Genomic DNA, 20,633 nt, shown 5'->3' with positions numbered 1-20,633 from the left:
TTGGGAGGGCTTGGGACATATACTGCTGCATGCTTGAGCTGTCCTGACACCCCCTCCATCCCTTAGACACCTTTCCTCAGGAATCTGTGGGGCCACAGTGAGCAGAGGGATGTGCCCTTGGTCTGCCTCAGCCCTTGAGCAGAGCAGTGGGAGCAGCACAAAGCCTGGATGCTAGGCAGACCTACGGTATAAAGAAGGGGCTCTGTTCCTTCCTCTGCACAGCACTGCTTGTTTCTTAATTGAGAGACAGCCCTGAAACAAAGTGGGATGGGGCAGGGATGAGGCATGCTGAAGCCACAGCGCTTCTTGTGCTCTGTGCCACCTAGAAGAGGGGGCAGTTCTGGAGATGGCTGGGCTCCTCCATGTGGGATGTTTGCCCTTCTTCTCCCTCACCTGAATGCAGTAGGGTAACAGGAATCTGTAGTGTGCAGTTTGTTGGCCTTGTTGTGGCTGTTTGGCTGCAAAACCAGGTCTTGTCCTTTAATACTTCCCTTAGCCAGAAGCCTGATGAAGCGCTGACACCAGATTTGAGTTCTCCTGAGGCAAAGCCCTATCTCATTCCAAAGCAGTGAGAGGTGGTGTGGGCATTCCTCGGTTAATATGAAGCTCTAAAAGGAAAGTTGAAACTCCTTTGGTACATTGTCATGGGAGAACGTGGGCTGCAAGCGTGGAAATGCGAAGCATCAAAATGATCGCTTGCTTTAAAGCGCTTAATGTGGAAAGCAGAGACAATGCACTTGAATGAAGGCATTTATCTCCATTCCTGCTCACCCCCCTGCATAGCATGCTGCTGCAGAGATAGCCAGGGGTCAGCTTGCTTTTCTTTTTGATTCCTGCCTGCAGCAATCACATCATTCCTGTTTCCGATACGCCCTGTATGGAGCCTTGCTCTTCCACCCTCCATGCAGGGAAACAGGCTGTCAAATCACACCGCTGCCTGACTGCAGCTCCAAGCCGTTCCATCTTCCCCATTAACCCTCTACGTTACACCCTCTTGCAAAACCTTTCTTTCCTTCCTTTCACTGGGAATTACATCAGCAGATGTTGTGTCATCCACTGCAAATTCTAAACTCCCTTTGCTTCCAGGATATCTCGGTTATTATAGCAAGAGATAAGGAGAAGAAAGAGGAGGAGGAGGAAGAAACAGATGGTCACTGGTGTTGCTGAACACCACCATCCATGGAAATCTCAAATTGGCAGCCACAAGGCGTGGTGATGCCAGACTGCAGATGTACTGACATGGGCTTCAGGCTTTCCGTTTGCTGGGAAGCTGCCCTTGTGGGAGGCTTAGTGCTGACCCACAGAGACCTGTGCATCATCTTTGTAGTGAGAGAGCAGTGCAGAATGCACGAGCACGCATCAGGATGTGACATTCCAAAGTTTTTGTGTTGAAGAAAGAGTGAAACAAGTTGAAGGTGTGTGTACGTAGGTACATGCACTGCACTGTCAAACATTTCCCATTTGTTTGTGGAGAGAGTCCAATGGAAAATCGTGCTTCACCTTTGATTGTTCAATGCCTGGGCTCAAGTCTGTAGGGGCTTTTTCTTGATTCTTTACCGTAAATAATTTTGTCCCACTTCAACATGACACATCTAATATTATATATCTCATACACCAAGTTGAGGGTCCATACTAATGTACATTACTGACCTAACAATAGTTCATTTTTTCCCTTCCAGAAACTGAACTAGTTTTTTAAACCTAAGTTTATATACTAAGCTTATTTGTGTAACTTATTAAGGATCTTTGATGGCTGGACAAGATGATCTGATGGTTAGACTGGATGATCATAGCGGTCTTTCCATACTGAATGATTCAATGTTTCTGCTTAAATAATTACATACTAAACATCCTTACAGTTCAGTTTTTGTTGTAATTTCAATTTGTTTCCCTTTGCAGTCTTCATAAGCATCTTTATTTCAACTGAGACACAAACACGTGTCCATTGTTTCTATCTAAAAAAGTATGGCAGCTTTCCAGACAGCACTAGCTTTATAATACTCTTTATAGTGATCTATATTTCAAGCAACAGAGCTCATGGTCTATATTTCATCTGTGACCTACACCCACAGACCTTATAACATCATTGCTGAATGGAACTCCAAATAGGATACATTTATTCTTCAGCAAAGATTTTTGTTCCTTACCGTATCATAGCAGGTGACAAACCAAAACATAACAGTGAGTTATTCAAGGCAATTTTTTGAGATGGGTGTACAATTTGTAGTAAATGTTTTGTTTTGCTTCTGCTTGGTTTGGGTTGTCCGTGAGCTGCTTGTGATTTGAGCACATTATTTGACTTCTGAAGTGATTTTGCAAGAAATTTCATAAATGACCATAGCCTGTAGGTCTGGGCACGAGTGTGGTACTAAGTGTTCTTTCTGCATGTGGTACTAATGATGAGCAAGTAGGTTCATGGCCCAACATCTGGTACCATTTCCCATGCAGTAAGGATTACACCCTGGCTAGAGATTTCTGGGGTCCTACTTTGCTTATTGAAGCAGTTGTTTTGCTCAAGCAAGACAAGCTTGTGAGTTTGGATCTGCAGATCCAAAGTGATCATACCATGAGAATGTGTTATTTGTAATATTTGCAAATAAATTTATTCTGGCAAAGCTGCCCTGAATTATTAATTCATGAGTTTGTTAAAGTAGAGAAAGGTAATTATCCTTTTAATTATAGCAAAACACTTCCCAGATTGCTGTGGTAATAATTAAATGTGTTTTCCATATATTTATTTCAGTGATCGTAAGGACTGTTCATTTGAAATCCATTTTTATTATTGTTATTACAAATCATATATATTTTTTTCTAAGGTGGAGGACAGAAGGAAAGGTGCAAGGAGGAAGTATGTTATATACAGGAGAAAAAGCATCATTCAAGTTACAGATTGTAGTCCTGATGGTTTGGTTGACAGCAATTGCTCTGCTGTTCCAGAAAGGGAGTGTTATCCAGGTGGATCCAGGATGACTTTCTCATAAATGACAAAATGAGGTCCCTCTTGACTGATTTTTCTATCTGTAGGTCTCTGGTATTTGCAGAAACATTGCTATTTGTTCCCATGTCCTGGTTGATTGAGTGTACTCTGTCTCCCTAAACTTTTCTTGCATGCTCTGCTGGATGTATTTCCCTTTCATTCCAAATTTAGGTGCAGTGTGGCTGTGGGGCTGCTGCCTGCCATGTTAGCAGGTCCTCTGGTGCTTCTATTGTAAGCAGAGAATTCAGACAGCAGGGGACATCTGGAAGGCCTCAGCCCGTGTCCCTTAAATTGCCAAGCCCCACTGAAGGGGCCACCCACCTCTGTGATGACTGGAATTGTTTTCAGAATGATTTCCCAGCAGGAAATTCTGGATATCCTAGCTTTTATGCAAGCATTACATGTTCAGTTAGTAAACTATCACTGCAGTGCCTCCCTTTGGGGCAGAATACTATGACTTGGAGTCTTTTAATTTTATTGGGCTTGTCAGAAATGTGTTGATTTACATCCATTCAACAGAAACGTCGGGGAGCTTGCTCCCAGCAGGACATTGTTCTGTTTGGCGCTGCCTTTCTCTTCTGGATCAGTCATTCCAGAGAGAAAAGCTTTTCCTGTTGCCTGTTTGGGAAGCCTTAGACTCAGCTGTCTGCTCTGAGGCAGAGCCAGAGAGACCTGGTGGTCGTGGACCTGGGCAGGGGTCCTTGCAGAGAGCTCAGTGTGGCCAAACTGTCCTTGTCCTGCAGGGTCTGAGATGTGCTGTGTGACCTGGCCTGAGCCCGTGTGTCTGGGAGCTGCTGCAAGGGTTGGGGTCTGCTTTGTCGTATGAGTGGGGAGTCAGCATCAGTAACGTGCATGCATTCAACTATGAGAATGGTGTTGACTGTATCTGACTGCGGTGTTCTGTAGACAGTCTCCTGTACCCTCAGACCTTTGGAGCAGGTGGCCTCGGCTGTGTTTGGCTGGCAGCTGAGGACATGAGCGCATCTATAGAGACTGTGACCAAACCACAGGAGTCATTCAGAAGAGATTAGTTATGCAGTTACCTTCATCAAAAGCAAACCCACTTCATTAAGCACACAGGGAATGCAAAAGTGAGGGGAAAAGTGGTTTCCTTGATGAGATAAACACATTACAAGTTACTCATTATACATAAAATAATAGCATATACCACATGTTCCTGGGAGTTCAGGCTGGAAAATGTATCACTACTGCCATGTTCCTCTCATTTCCTGTGTATTCATCTGAAAGGTACTGATTCAGCCTCTTTAATTGGCTTGTTATACACTTAAAAAGACCCTAAATCCACAACAAAACTCTTCAAACTTTCACACTGTAGGCTGTGCTGTGTGTTTATATGTGTTTAAATTTGAATATGAATCAGAAGAACAAGAACTTGAATTTTCAGTACTCCAGTGGGTAGATGAATAGATGAGTGAAGAGAGAAAGAAGAGTAAATAAATAAAAAAGAAACCCTGGGTAAAATAAAAGGCCTGTGATGAGCCTCGTTTCTGTGCACTGCTCTGGAAGCAGAATCTGGCCTCTTGCCCCATTTATGCACATGGTCCTCTCAGTTTTAAATTAAAAGAAGAGAGTTTTAGGGATGCATCATTATCTACTTTCTTTATGGAAACAACTCGCAGTGCAACCTGATGTTTTCTTCAGCACCGAGGATCTGAGCAGCGGCTGGGTTGGAACGAAAGCCATTTGGATGTGTTTTGCAGCCTGCCGTTTTAATTAGAGTATTGTCATCTCTTGGCTGCTTGCAGACCTCCAAAGAAATGTTGTGCCCTGCTGGGTTGTTCTCCAGATGTTTGCGTGGTTGATGTTCTTATTGGTTTGGGTTTTTTTTTGCTGATTCTTTCTTTTCTGGAAGCAGGTTTCCAATTGTGCTTTGGATGCTCGGTGAATGCGGCTCAAAACGGGGTGGGGAGAAGAGGTGGTCCTCGCTTAAGTGCATAGTTTGTCCTTTCTGTGCCACTTCTGCTTTGTGGTGGGCTCTGGGCAGGGCTGTGGACTCACGCCAGGGTTGAAACTGAAAGATCTTTGAGGTCCCTTCAATGAAGATCTTCTTGCTCTTATTTCATAAGCCAAATACAAACTACATACCAGTAAAAGGAGGTTTAAAGCCAATGTGTCGTCAAGTACTGATGAAGGGGAAAAGAGCCTTTATCTTGTTTATTCTACTTTGTAGGTCTCCTTGGAACACCCACATGTTAGCATTGAAATAAAAAATTGCTCTATATGAAATTAAAGTCATAACTCCTCCAATCGCTCACAAACGTTAAGAAAACCCTATGATTAGAGCAGGATTGCCTTCCAACCTGCTTCCTGAGTTTAAAGGTTTTGCTGTTTTTGTTTTTCTGCATTTCCTCCGCTGAAAGAGAATGCAGAAGTACAAATCTTGCAGCTAAAGCTGATAAGCGACACTTCCCTCCCACGTTCTGCTCTGTGTGCTTGGTGCCTGGGCACTAAGTAGTTTGAATGGTTGGGATTCTGGAGGCAAGTGGTTTGAATTAAAAAAAAACACAACAGAAATTGGAAAGCATTTTTTGAAATCTTTTTTTTTTTCCCCTTTTTCACTAAAAGGAATTTTCATTGCTTTCTTAAATCATTTTTCTCCCTGCTCTCCTGATGTTTCAGAGATGGAGATAGAGGCAGCAAGGGGAGGAATACTGTGAGCAGCAGTATCCAGAGGGACTGAGGTAGGCTTTAGATGAGCAGGAGCTGATGAGAAGCAATTTTCCTTCATTTCTAAGGTCACTGCAAAGGAGCAAGTCCAGAAGGGATGCATGTCATATTTTTCTCCTCATACGTGTTGGAATTCTTATCAAAGCAGTTTATCAACTGATCTCGTTTTCAATTATTACCTGCAGAAACATTCATATTATTAGATGTGCTGTTGTAATCCTCTTGAAAACAAAATATGGGCACGGTGCAGCTGATAAATTGAAGTAGGAGGAAGCAGCTAATACCTATCTTAGTAAGCAATAAGTCCACGGTGTGGATCTTATGAATTCTAATGGTATCTTTCTGCCTTTTAAATGCATCCTGTAAAGGCAGTAGTAAACTTTGAACTCAATATTCCAGCCAGGAATTACTGTATGTTGATCTTTCAAAATGTATGTTCCCCTTCCGGAGAAAGTATTAGATTTAGATGAAAACAGATCTTCATCATCTGCCCACGGATCTCAGCTGCAAAGCTCACGCTGATGTCAGAAATTCAGACTTCCCATGTGGTCCTGTTCTGTACGCCTGCTCTGCAGAGTAATATGTGAGGTACTTCTTGGTCAGATAGCTGGTAATAGATCATACTTCAGTTGGTGTTCTGACCTCAGGTGATTGCATAAGGATCTGGGCATGGAATTCCCTATCACTGGAATCCAATAGCTGTGGCTTGAAGCTGGCAGTGAGGAAGATTCTGCAGGAGGCCCCCAGGGAGCAGGGCTGTGACATGGGGGCTGCAGAGGACACAGAGGCATCCAGGGCTCTGGGGACCCCAGGGTTTGCTGCAGCTTAGTAAAGACAGAGCTCCTTCAAAAATCTTGCTTTCAGTCCTTCAGTAAATAAGTTCTCAGCGAACATCAACACCTAATTTCCATCTGTGGGTGGAATGTGAGAATAGAGCCATGAAAGCTGAGAAGCAAATGGATTTTGTTCCTCAGACAGCAGTGTTTGCAGGACTGTGGGGGGGGGATCTGCACTCTGTCTCCCTTCTGCTCCAGATTAGCTGGGAAACATACGTGGATGGCTCGAGGAGCAAGCAGGAGGAAGCAACAATCAACGAGGCCACTTCTGTGGTGCAATCTCACTGGCAATTAATTAACTGCAGGGCTTACCGCTTGGGATCTATTCATTGCAATCTTCCTTTTACATCCTGCATGATGCGTTGGGCTGCTCAGCCTGGATGCCGGGTTTGCTTTACAGTCATTTTGTTTCTGAAGTATTTTACCCTTCAAGAAAAGGGTAGCTGTCTCATTGAGTGACAAGGTTAGTGGGTATGGTGGGGATGGGTTGGTAGTTGGACCAGCTGACAAGTCTTTCCAACCTTAAGCACTCTGTGATTCTCTGCTCTACCCTGGATTGCTCTCTGGATGGTTTCCCCCTTCTCTTCTACGTATGGTAAACAACCTCAAGTTGTTCTGTTGTTCTGTCCTGCTGTTTAGCAAAGAAAAATGGTTTGGGAGACTGAGTTTTCCCAGTTCAGTTGACTGTCCGGGACCAAAAGCTGAACATGTGAGGTAGAATTAATAAAAGCAAACCAAAAACAAAAGCATCAAACCATGGGGTGGGTATTCCAATTACAATATGCAAGCTAGACATCCTCCTTCACCGGTTTCCTAATTTGATAAATGCCTTGAGCTGATTTCAAAATGTGTAGGCTATTTTTAACTATGGTAGCAGAGCCATCTGTATTGTATCTGATGAAGTTCTGTGATAGAACAAATTCATTTATTCTGTCTCCTTACAAGTTATACTAAGCTTTATGTTATAAATAAACTGGTTTGAAGTGCATGATGTCATTGAGCTTGAAAGTCTGTAGATAAATTCATGCTTAAAGGGTTTCTGTTTTGTGTATGAATTTAAAGTGGTGCAGATTGTTGCATCTCTTTTCTGTCTCTGTCTTGTGGACTGCACGCTCTGTGGGGTCAGGACTGCCTTTATAGTTGTGTTTGTACGAAATACACAGAGGGCCCAAATCCAAGACTGCTGCTCTCATATGTTACAGCGAGAAAAATAAGAGCAGTCAACAAAAACAGAATCACACATTTGATGGCAGGATTTTCAGAAGCACCGCAAGGAACGATGTGCCTAAATCCTACCATTGGCTGTTAGAAAATACAGGGAATTAATTAGGAGCTCCATTCACTTGAGGTGTAAGCAGACCTGGTTGTAGCAGGGGCAAGCCCGCTCTGGCAAGTCTGAATGGATGTCAGTTGGAGATCTGTGCTTTGGTTTCTGTTCCAGGAGGTGAGCAAGCTGGTGGAGGCACAAAGATGGCAGCTGGAATGAAGTAGGACTTATAAAAGACATTGGCTAGAATGGCTGTCCCTGTGCTTGGGGATGGTGTTTGGGAGATGTTTAAGCCAGGAGGTTCCATAAAGAGTGCCACGTACATCACAGATTTTACTGTAATTAAAAAGAAAATGAGCAGTGCTTTAATTGAGATCTGAAGATTAAAAGCTCAAATCTTGCTGTCCTCTATTATTGTCAGATAGGAATTACACCGCATATGTGTAACAAACCGTTGCATTTTAAAAATGGGACCATAAAATGCTGCTGTAATTTAAAAGCAACCGATTTACGAGGACTACAGTTTGCAGCTCTGTCACTTGCTAATCAGTCTGTTAAACATAATAGCCATTCTTGTCTGGAGGCTGTTAATCTTATGTTGTGAATGCACTTATCAGCACATATTAGAAATACAATACAAGGCTTTCCAACAGAGGAATGGATGCAATTACTGCAATCAGTATACGTTTAGCTGCTGTCTTATCATACCGTGTTTTTCTTTCCATTTCCTTTTTTTTTTTTTTTTTTTTTCCTTTTAAATGGTCCAACGACAGAATTTCTTTCAGTAAACATAGAGGACACTTGAAAATGCTGTTAAATCCATGGAGATGCTCAAATGTGACTGTAGATCCAAATGAGAGATGGCTGCTGGTATGGTTGGTGGGTCTAGCAGGTTGGAAGCCGGATCTGGTAGTTTGGTGGTGGTTTTCAGAGCCTTGGAAATGCATTCATGGATGTGGAGGGATGTATTTAGGTGGTGGGGAGCTGAGGTTGCTGCATTTGAATTAGAATCATAGAGTCATGGAATCATTAAGGTCGGGAAAGACCTCTCAGATCATCCGGTCCAGCTGTTAGTTAGGTTATGAGGAATTAGGTTAATAGAATATTTTATTTATTTTAGGGTGTGTCTCTACATCTGATAGCAGTGAGGGACCTCAAAGTTTTTGCAAGGGAAAACTGAGAAAGCTTGCAAGCGGATTGCTTCCAGCAGCAATGGTGTAAATACGGCTGTCTCAGGGAATGCCAGGACTCAACAAAATCTGAGGATTTCAGCTGAACAGTTTTCCAGGCCTGAACATGCTTTTATGGGGAAAGGAGAGAGCTGGGAGGGGACAGGAGGGAGGAAGGAATGGTTTTGAGCAGTGAAGTCTCCATTGCCGAGGAAACCCATGGAACTGTGGTTCTGGGGGGCATTTTGTCCTATAGACGAGGGATGGGCAAGGTGGGATGGAACGCCTCTTCTCCCCTTCCTGTTTCTAATCATTCCCTTCCAGAGCCTAAATGCATTAACCTCGCTTATTGCTCGCTTGCAGCCAGGCTCATTAATTCATGGGCTGACCTTAGCTCTCAGCAATACCCCAGCAGCCACCCAGTGCATGTCATTAGCTGTCACTGCATGGGAATCCATCACATGTTGGGAAATCACTGTCTTGCAAGTGTGACAAAGTAATGATTACCCTTTAAAAAGGTGACCCCGAGATGTTATGTGGTGACCATTGTGCTGACCTCACTTACATGCCATTAGAAGCTAATTGTGGAGTGATTTTAGAAGAGAGAGAGCAATATTAAATCCGCCTCTCTGCTTTTTGTCATTTGGAGTTATCTTGGCACTTCTGGAGAAATTGGGATTCCTTTCTTGGAGAAAAATAGGCTTTATGGGAGTGGATTACATTAAATCTCCTTGCTCAGCTCTCTTGCTTTGGGTTTTGTTGTGAAGATGAGGGCTGTAAGCAGATCTCTGTTACAAGAGGAAGGGGTATGGAGTGGAACTGTGATTGGCCCTGTTCTGCTCTTACCCTGCTTGCTCAGCCGAGTTAATCCTGTTTTATCATTTAAAACGTGGGAAACTTTTAGATGCCAGTTAATTTTAACAGTTTCACTGTCTGTTCAGTGGATATCAGTAACAGCAGGAAAAAGATAGCTCTTTTTTCTCCTAATTACCAGACTACAAAATAAAGCAATCATATGTGCACCAGGTCTCTCTGAAGGACATGGAGGGAGAGGAGATCCTATTTGTGTTAACACTGACAGACAGCACTGATCTCTGTGTTAGCTTCATTGAAGATGTTACCATGGCCATGTTTTTCTTAGCAGAAATGTGAACTAGACACAGGACAGCCCTGCTTGTACTTCTCCATGTGAGTGCATGTTAAGTTTGAAGATAGCTGTCTAACTCTTTAGATGCTGACTCTTGAAATTGGAACAGAATGTAGGAGGAAGCAAATAATTCTCGCCTGTGCTCCTGCTTTGATTTGTTCTTTATTTTGTGCAGTTGGAATCAGGGTATCTTCTGCAGCAGATTCATGAGTTCTGTGCACTCAAGCAAGTTTTGGAACAAACCATTGCTTATTAACTTTCCATTGTCCTTGCCGACTGCTTGGCATTCTGCTACATGTTTGTTTCCACCCTCTGCCCATTAAGCAGAGGATTAAGTTGAAGGTGTCACATTAGGCTTTTAAAGTCCTCAGAACAGAGCACCATTTGTCACTGTTTTCATGCATCCTCCAGCGAATTAGGTATGTGAGTGCTACCATCTGCAGCCTGTCTCCTCTTCCCTTTCATTCATAAATGCAGCACGTGGGGAGTTTGCATCTTTAGATTATCCCCTCTGGTTGCTGTTTCTGCCCAGCCGAGAGGCTGCCAGCTTCAGTTGAAATCAAAAGAGCAACTGGATCACCAGTAACATCTCCTGGGGCAAATCACATTTTTCTGTACCCGTGCACCTGGTGTATATGAATGAGTTTGACCAATTAGTACCAATGTCGGCCATGTGGAAATCGTAAGGTATTAAAATGCCAAGGAAAGTTTTTGTTGCAAGTGTAAGTTGAGGAAGAACTCAACCCTGGGGTTGATGGACCCAGACTTCATTTACAAAGCTCTTCACTCAGGATGAGGAGCCTGTGTGTGTTTGTAAGGATCCAAGAGCCTTGCATAGTGGTATGGGCTCAGGAGCTGCCGTGTAGAGTCGTTCTTCCTGATAACCTGTGGTAAATTTGGAAGTGTTCAGGGAAATTAAATTACATGTCTTCCATCTCATAGTTGGCTGGGGAGGAACAGGACGGAGTGAAGCATCTTTTCTATGCTGAGCTTGTAGCCACTAATATGGGGTAGAGAGGATGGAGGCGCTGTGTGGGAGATCAGCCTTTTTCATCTACTTAACTACCTGCAGGGAGCACATTTGTTTGGCTGTAAGGTGGTGACTTTATAGGCAGATCGAGCCTGTCCCCTTGCATGGCAATGCATTTCTAGCAAGTAACTTTTGGGTTATTTTCAGTGGCAGCACCATCGATTCCCTGAGTGACCCAGACCATTCAGCTCTCTTTGAAGGTTAACTGCAGTGTTTGGTGCCCTGATGTTATGTGCAGCTTGGCTGAATATAGACATGCCTTGGGTTATTAAACTGCAGTATCAGAAACGGTAAAAGAAGTGTCTCCCAAAATTGCACTCTTGTTCATTTAAAGGTCTTCTGGGAGTTTCTGGAGGGAGAGGTTTGTAATGGAAGTTATGCATTGCAAAGAAGTTCTTGTATCACTGGATTTATTGTCTTGAAACTTTAGTCATTGGTTGCTTAAAAAGCCATCGCTGCTTGATGGTGTATTTCAGCAGCTTGCATAACAGTGTGAACGTGCACCATGTGATTATGGTATGTAAATACACAAAGATTTCTGAACAGTTGAGAGAAAAATTCTAAGCACCATTTGGGCACTGGTATTTATTAACTGGTTAGAATTCAGTGTAAATCTTTCATCAAAAAATCATTTATTATTTGTGTACAAAAATAGTTGCCTCTATATTTGCATCCAACATCAGCTAAACTTTGGCCCCAGCTTCTTATTGGATGGGTTTGTTGTACTCCCCAGCAAGATGCTTTCTCCTGGCAGAGGAGCTTTATTTCAAGAAATACACAGCACAGCAATAAAGAGGCTCTAAATAGTAGTCAGAAAAATATTCAGTGCAATCAAAGTGCTTTTATAAACCCCCAAAAGCTTACATGCTGTTTCAAAAGGGAGAGCTGTAACAAAGGAGCAAATGGAGTCCCAGTACCCAGCAATGGACTCTACCAATTACATCCAGACTGATTTTGGTTCTTTTAAGTCCTGTTTTGCTAAAGGCTAACTAAAATAGTATCTAAGGACTCTTTTACTGGAAGAATTTCTGTGCGCTGTCACAAGGGTGGAAGCAAATAAAAATAATTGAAGCAATTGTCTCAGTTGTCTCCAGGGTTGTCATGATGATGTTGATAAAATCAAATAAAGTTATTGCAAGTTGTTAGTGAGCAGCACAGTTGTGAATTGGCAGTGGATGAAGCTGAAAAGCTTAAAAGGTTTGCTCGTTACCTAGATTTATTGTTTTCAGTTGTGGGAAAATGTTGGCTAAGCAAAAATACCATGAATAATACCTGGTCCTGGTGGTGCATTTCAAACAAAAGTTTCTTTGTTTTTTATACCTTTTACTAGATTATTAAAACCTACTCTGTCAGTCCATGCATTCTTAACATATGTAACAGCTTGGTTTTATCCTATATAGCTGTTCACATAGCCCATGTGTCTGTGAAGAGCAACACTCAGCAAGGTATAAGGACTGACAGTACGTGAATCTTTGCAATTCATAAACTGGATGCTGCTCTGTTAGGAGACATTGCGTCTCATTTCCTTCGTTTTGGACTACTGGAATCTTAATTTCCTAAAGGGGAAGAAGGTCAGGACCTTCAATCTGCATCTTTTCCCCAAGACATCCTGGCCATCTGCTGCTTCCTTTGACTTCAGTATGAAATTAGGGTCACGAGCATTTCCAATCAGTTGTTGAAAACTCTCCTCTTGTAAGTGTTTGCTCTTTGGTAAGCCGTGCTTGTGAAATTAATCCTCTTGAGATCAAAGGAGTGAGACCTGTATTACTGAAATATTTCATAAACTAATGTACTTTGCTTATATAATCCTGTTCTCATTGAATTTGGTGACAATTTGTCAGCGAGAGTGGAATTGACCATTATTAACCTTGAGGAGACTCGGAGGCAAGACGATACCAGACGTTTTATTATTTTCAATTGCCTCGTGTCTGCTCCATTTTTTATGAGTTTATTTACTCTGCCGTGTGCCTCAAAAACAGTTAGTTTGCTGTTTACAGGAAAAGTTATTTTATGAATGGATGAAGCTCATGGTTTCCTCTAGTGGCCAACAGCACCAGCAGGAGGTTCTGTCTGTCATCTGAGTTGTCGATGCATTGTGGTGGGGGCCAGATTTCCTTCTCTCTGAAGTTGTGCAAGGGCAGGCTCTTCAGTTAGGTTAGCAATGCAAGTCTTTATAGCTAATAGTGGGTGTTTGTTTATTTATGATAACTACTAACTATTTAGACTGCCACTACCACCACATCATCAATCAGTGTGCACCGTTCCGGTACTTAATTCAGTAATCCCATGTTTTGCTTTGACAAAAATTAGGAATAAGTTTAATTCTTTACTTTTTCAATGCCAGGTGATTTTGTAGTTCTTACAGAAATGGCTAATATTAATGCTGCAGTGGGCATTCACAGTAATCTGTCATTTTGTGAGATGAGCCTGTGCCATTCCATATTAATTCCTAGTAAGATAATAAACGCGGAGAAGCAAAATATAGCTTTTTTTCCTAGATTCAGATTTTATATATATATATATATATATATATATATATATTTCTTTGCATATGCTAGCAGATTCAGGAAGAGAGTCCATCAGAATATATGCAAGGAGGTAACAGCCCTCCAAAATAGTGTGAATCTCTAAAAAGCACCTGAATGCAGGGATGGAAGACCTCTTCAAGCTCCTTAAGCACTTGAAACCCAGGTCTTACTATTGTTGTTCTTTGTGCAGCCTGTGCTTTGCTGTGTTGGGAGAGTGTTTTTGTTGGAGAAGAGGCAGCCTGTGGGTGGGTGCATGCTGCTCTCTGGCTTAACATCCAGTGGAAATACTTCAGGTTCAGCCTGGTGAGGTGGGTGAGGGGTACATGAGGTGTGACATCAGGAAATTGAGCCCAAATGTCAGGGCTTTGTGGGGGTTCTTCCAGCACCAAAGGTGGTGTTGTGAAAGTACACAAAGAACATTATAAACTTCAGTAGGAAGAAGAAGAAGGTCTACTTGCTGGAGTTTGGGAGAGGAAATAAATCCAAGGCCATGGTTTCTTTTTCTCCTCTCACCAGAAAGAAAAATGTCTAATGAATGTCTCATGTCTGAAATACTGGGCTGGATTCATCAAAGGGAGTTAGTAATTACCAAATTGAGAGAATCATGAAGCGCTTTTCTAAATTTGAAAGGCTCATCAAGAATAGATCAGGAGCAGGCAAAATTAATAGTTATGAACTCATTTCCATAGAAATGGACTTATTAGCAACCATGCCAGCTGCCTAAAATTATAAGGTCTTTTCCTTGTGCTTGCAGGAAATAATCTTTTTTTATAAAAGTAATTTTGACTTTTTATTTTTTATGGCTCCTCTAAACTCAAACTGAGGTTTGGCAAAATCCTTCTAAACCAAGAAAAGAATTCACTGGGCAACAGAAGTATTAATCTAAAAAGAGAAGAAAGATTTGGAAAGGGGAAGTGATTTATAGTCCTTAGATTCCATCAGGCTCTTCCCAACAGTGCAGACTTACTTAAGAGAAAAATGGAATAAACCTCAAGAAAAAGCTGAAGTAGGATAAAGGATAAAATATGGTTTAGTGGGATTTAACGACTGATAACAGCATGAGTTACATTCATCATCTCCTCTGTTAGTGGGTTTTCCCACTCGTAGTGTTTTGTCTTCACCAAACACTTTCACATTGACAGTGACCACAGGGACCAGCGTTGGTCACCTGCTGAAAGTCACATCAAGGAGAAGCTGAGGACTGGCCATGGCAGGGTGGGATGTCTCCTTCGATAAAGGGGTGCAGTGCTGCACATTGAGGAGAGAAATTTAGATGCAGGCGTTGTGATGTGAAGTTACCAGCTGATGGAGCTGGTAGAGGTAAATGCTAACCTTTAAAGTCTTGCTTATGATTTAATATAATTCTGCTTTTACTTTGGCAACCTCATTCAATTTCACTGGAAAAGGCAGCGGTCTCCCACATGGTATTATAGAGGGTGGATAATAAATTGCATGAAGTGTGAATATAGTGCCGATCCTCTTGCTAGGAAAGAAGCCTCTGCAGGAGATGCAGTGGAGAGCAGAAAAGCTCAACTCTGAGAAAACTTTTCAGGTTTTATCATGGTTTTGTTAGAGCTGTAACCCAGGAAGAGGCTCAGAACAAAGAGGGTGGGTTAGTCCATGGGGGTACTCTGTGACCCACATATTGTCACACTTGGCATTGCATGAAAGCTGACTCTGTCCTGAGGAGGAAAAAAAGAGCCCATAGCTTTGAGAAAATCCATTGACCCGCTGTTCTGGAGGAAACTGGAAACCTGCTGGCAAACAAAGGGGTGCAGAAAGTTGAGCACTTGTTTGCTGAAGCTGCACAATCGGTGGAGACTCAAGAGTGAAAGCTAGCTGCATACAGTAAGTCCCGGCCTTTCAACAAAACTCCAAATGGGAAATGGACCTTCATGTAGTATTACGATCTCATGTTGCATGGTTTGCTACTGAGACAAAAACAGAAAGCAGTTGGTGAGCCCTGTTGTTTTTCCAGGCAACAATAAGGATTCTCCTTTGAAGCAGGACCACCGCCTGCCTGGAAAGTCAGCTCTGCTTTAGTGTGCATGAACTATCAGTTGGATCCGAGGAAAGTTTCTGTTGTGTCACTGCTCATTTCCAACCCAACAGTGAATGGTCACGTCTGTCTTTAAATGAAACTTTTGTCTGGTGAAGGCTCCTCGCTGTTCTAAGGACACAGTGAAGGCCTTTGCGTATTTGTAGGGGCAGGAGTCATTTACTCCCAGGTATTACTTCAACTTGCTTATATAGACAAGGTACACATGTTCTTCTTATAGAGAGCTGAGTTCTGGTGTACCATAAAAATAGAAAATTGCTATTATGGTTACCTTGGGAGTGTATAGAAGAAAAACAAGGAAAGGAAAATTTCAACGCATGACAGACAGAGCAAAGGCCCATCAGTGGGACATACAGATTTGATTGATAACTACAGACTGACCTGACAGTATTTGGACTTTATTTCATTGGTGAATCCAAAGCAAAACCCTCCATCAATAGTTTTGTTCAGAATTGGAAGCTGCTTGTGGGTGTTTGTGAGTGGCAACTGTTGGCTCGAACAGATTGAACCTAAACTGCAGATCCAGACATACTTAACAGGGCTAATAACCACATCCATAGTTAATGTAAAGCTCATCTCAAGATTTTATTTCTGCATTGCAAGCAAATTCATTTTATGTAGTGTAGATAAAACAAACTGCCAGAAGTGATAAGTGGAAAACCATGAAGTTGAGTGTGCCATCTTAGTGCCCACAGTGGTTAGATCTTTTAACAGAACAGCCTTAATTACATCCATAGTAATGTACAATAATATTTCTCTTTAAGAGATTTTGCTGGCTGCCTGGTTGGCCACCCAAAGATGCTTCTAGTTTTGCCTGAAGGTGGATATTATCTTCTGTCAGCATGGAAAATATTTATCCTCCAGCCATTGAAGCATATGTTTGTGTTGTTTCTTGTCAGAAAGAAAACATGAAAATCAATAATTCCTGCTCATTTTTTCCCTTTACAATGTGCCTTCAAAAACATATGGCAAAAACAGTTTCTTGCCTCTGTGCAGTTGGGAAGAGGAAAAGGATGTTTAAGTGTCTGTTCGTTGTAGCAGCATACAGGCAGCCCGCTATGAGCACAGCACTTGAATCACTGCTGTGGGAAGGGGCACACCAAAGTTTCTGGTCTGTTCTGTTGTTCTGGAGCATTAGTATTTGCAGCACCATTATAATAATGTATTATATTGAGTAATTCAGCAGTGCAGTTCCCAGGGTTTGGGGCTTGTTCTGTATGTTCTTCACGATTACATGGAACGAATGCTTGGGTTTAATGGGAAGGATGGCTCTATGTCAGGAAACTAGAAGATGTTGTCACCTGTCTATAAAGGATGGCTATTGCCCATACTGGCTGTTGCCAGTGTACAGCCTGGTTTAGGTTTCCGTTTTCAAATCTGCACGTTAAATTGAATGGTAAATCTTCTGTTGAAAAGAGAAGTCAGAATGTCAGTAACATCCTACTGACATTGCTTCTATGGACAATTTTGTTTTCTTTCTTCCCAGAGCAAACATCACCTCCTATGAGATCCTGCAGATGGACTTTGAGATCGACAACACCAGCAGCCTAGCGGGGGCCCAGCAGATCACCTGGCAGGTGGAATACCCTCGAGATGATTCTCTGAGCGAGCTGGTGGTCTCTGAGATCTTTGTCAGCCGAACGATGTTTGCTGGAATTGTTCCTCTTGCCATGGTAAGAACCTGCTGCTGCTGCTTTCTGCTCAGTGCTTCCGCTGATTCTCGTTAGTATTCAGGGGAATGTGAACCGTTTTATTATGTGCTACTTCCTGTGCACCTGCTGCAAATGATTTAAATGCAAAAAATACTTTTCAATAATATTTTATTTACCTGATATGCCATAATGGCTCCTAGGAAACTATTTGAGTCTTTTGTGTAAATCCTTTAGTGTTTGTGGATTATTGGCCTGGTACATGGTAATAGCTCCTTTGGAGCCATTGTCTTCTGGTGTATTAATGTGACTGCCGTGCATGTGCTCTAAGGGTAAATGTTGCAATTAGCTGGGACATTTTCAATGAAATAAATTATCATGCAAGTGAGGAGAAACTTCATTGCTAAACCAAACAACTGGGCTGGTTTCTGCTTTGCTTTTCCCCTGAGAACCATGCAGACCAGTGAGCTGCAAAGCGTCCGTTTAACAAAAGGTGCTCTTGGAGTTACAGGAAAAGGACAAAATACTTTCTGAAGGTTCAGGTACTGGACATGTTTTCCAGGCAGGATTTAAGGTGCATAGACTAGGGTAACAGCCATATCTCTGTAAATTTGAGCTAAGCACTTCTGAAGGGTAAATTGTTTTTTCCAATCTGTCCCTCTGCCTGTGTTGCTTTTCTTTCTGTTCTACTAATTAACCAGGGAATATTGGTATTTTTCTCTGTATGGCCACTGGCTTCTCCTAATATGGCAAAAACAAGGAAAGATACTTCTAAAGGTAAACAAGGCCCTAAATAAATCTTATTTCCAGTTCCTACTGCCAAAGGCTATGCTTACTGACAGCAAGGGATAGAGGAGAAATGATGTGTGGAAAAGTCAATAGAGAATTTTCTTCTAATAAACAGTAAGCATGACTAGAGGAGATGAAAGAACCCTCTAATTGTGTGGATGGAACGTTATCAAGTAGCAATGATGAATCAGATATAAAATAAAAGTGATGTAGTGCGTGAACTGACTTGCACATAGCATTGCTGGTTCCAAATGGATAGCACAGGTTTTGTGCCATGCAGAGCACTGTGGGTATGCAGGAAAAGCAGATCCAACCCCAGAGCTCATTGTCAACTCTGGATGAGAGCTTTGCTTCTTTCTCTGCCAGGGTTCGGCCAGGGCTTCACTTCATCTCTTTACAGTTATGGCAGCTGCTTTAAGCAATCTCTAAATGTCCTTGGACAAAATCTGAGGCAAAACCTGAATTTGAAGTGGAGCTAATCTCACACAGTTCATCGTTATAAGATAACTGCGGAGTAGAGCAAAAAGCTTTATGGATTTATGCCCTTACCCCTTAATTGGGGGTCTCACGTGGGCTATCACTTGTTGCTGCATGTGAGCATCCTTGGCTGGCTTGGCGCTAGGCTGATAGAAGAACTGATGGCACCAGTGGCAGGAGAAGCAGCTTGTATTTGCATTTCCTTCCCTTATGATTGCTAGTTTGCAGTGCTGCTCCATTTAACTGTCACTGACTGATGCAAGTTCTGGCACTACGTTGCCCAGTCAGGGACAAAAGGAGGAGTGTTTGGATGGTACTCTCAGACATTGGGTTTGGGTGCTGCTTGTGGGTCTCTTCCAGCTCAGGATATGCTGTGATTCCTTCATTCCAAGATGTGTGTGCCTCTGTAGGCTGCTTTGGGCCTTTTAATGTGGAGACATCCACATCTGTACTGTTTGGAGTATCTGTTTTGTTGCTGCAGTCGATCAGAAGTTCGTTTTCTGTGCTACTTTCTTAAACAAGCGATAGAAAACAGAAAGAGCTGCAGATGACTTATTCTGTCATTGCATTGTGGTGGCTCTGGAAACAGCAGTGGGGATATTTTCCTCATTAGCAGCCTGATTTTTTTATTTTTATTTTTTTTTATTTTTTTTGTGGTAGATAAAGATGTGGCAGACTGCACAGTAACATTTGAATAATAGCCTGATGAAAAGAGCTGATTTCTTGCTTTAGTGGGTTTATGAAGCCCTTAACATAAAATCTGATGTTCTTAACATTTACATTTTGTAGCAAGCTTGAAAGGCATTTTTTGTTGCTTTTGTCTTTTTTTTTTGTCTTTTGCTTTGGGGTTTCTGAGCGAAGACAGCTGATTTTTGCACATTGTCTAGCAAGAAAATAGCTCCTTATTAGCAGACAATCTTGCTGTAATGAATTGATATTGCAGCTTATTTCTGGCTAATCCTTTGGTGTCGATTCAGAAGCACATTAATAGGCACTGTTTTGAGATGCACAGAAGATGGCATGGTCAGGGAGGGTCTCCAGGTGAGACACTGGTCTACCAATTGCTCTACGCTTCGTTCTCTCTATATGATACCTGTAAATAAGATGGGGGATTTTATTTTCATTTTAGTTGGAAGAGGAGGACTAAAATGTAATCGCAGGGAATTGCCCCAGACTGTCCATTTTCATTTGGATGATCCTCCATCTAATAAATCTCTTAACTTATTTCTTGCCAAATTCAGTGCATTCAAAATATATAGATAAATAAACATTAGCACTAATGAGAGAAAACGAAACAAATTTCGTACTGGAAAAGAGTCCTCTTTCTGCATCATTGGACGCTTCTCCCCAGGTCCTTAAGCTCCTTCTAATTGAAACCTCCATTTTCCACAGCTGCACGGGGCCAGGCTGTTGGGATTTCCAGAGGAATGACAGCCAGATGGAAATGGCATAGTCCAGTGGTTCAGGGTTTGCTTTCTGAAAGTCATCTCTCTGCCTCTGGGTGGGCAGTGTAGGTGCTGTGCGCAGTAGGAAAGCACGTGGGCAGGATGCAGTGGGAACGCAGACCATTGCTGGCTGACACAACAAAGAAAAGAGAAATGCCAAGGGGGTGATCACAATTGCATGCATCCTACTGCTGTCTCAGGATTGGGTTTGGGTGACAGCTGTGATAACCCCAGTGCTGAAGGAAGGACCAGCTTTCTTTGTGGAGTTGTTTTTGTCTCCTCCTGTAAATCAGATCAGTGCTTAGAAGCTTCAGTCCTATACCACCTACTAGAGGACCATGGTGGGGAAGGCTCTCATTACATTATGCTGTCATTTCCATCATCTGTGGTTGCTGAGACTGGTGTGGGAGAGGAACCAACCAAAGCCTTGTGGGAAAAACCATTGGGTTTTATGTGAGGATTGTTTTAAGACATGGAAGGATGTAAGAGGGCAAATGGCACCTCTGAAACGAATGAATGCACACAAACAACCCTTTTTTTTTTTTTTTTTTTTTTTTGGTCCATACATGGCC

The 20,633-nt window shown here is 42.3% G+C and overlaps 1 protein-coding gene across 1 annotated transcript in view; it reads left to right on the top strand.

The window, feature by feature from the left end:
• TMEM132B (transmembrane protein 132B) overlaps positions 1 to 20,633 on the top strand; it is a gene marked incomplete at both ends in the record, with an annotated part of 174,251 nt that overhangs the window by 96,950 nt on the left and 56,668 nt on the right. Inside the window, one exon of the mRNA XM_079544007.1 lies at positions 17,188 to 17,374. Within this exon, the coding sequence (XP_079400133.1) occupies positions 17,188 to 17,374 (187 nt within the window). The remainder of the gene's footprint in view (positions 1 to 17,187; positions 17,375 to 20,633) is intronic.

This window comes from Tetrao urogallus (genome assembly GCF_951394365.1).
Source record: "Tetrao urogallus genome assembly, chromosome: 17".
NCBI classification, from domain to species: Eukaryota; Metazoa; Chordata; class Aves; order Galliformes; family Phasianidae; genus Tetrao; species Tetrao urogallus.
Note: the sequence above shows the minus strand (reverse complement) of the source record. Positions and strands in the feature narration are given on the sequence as shown.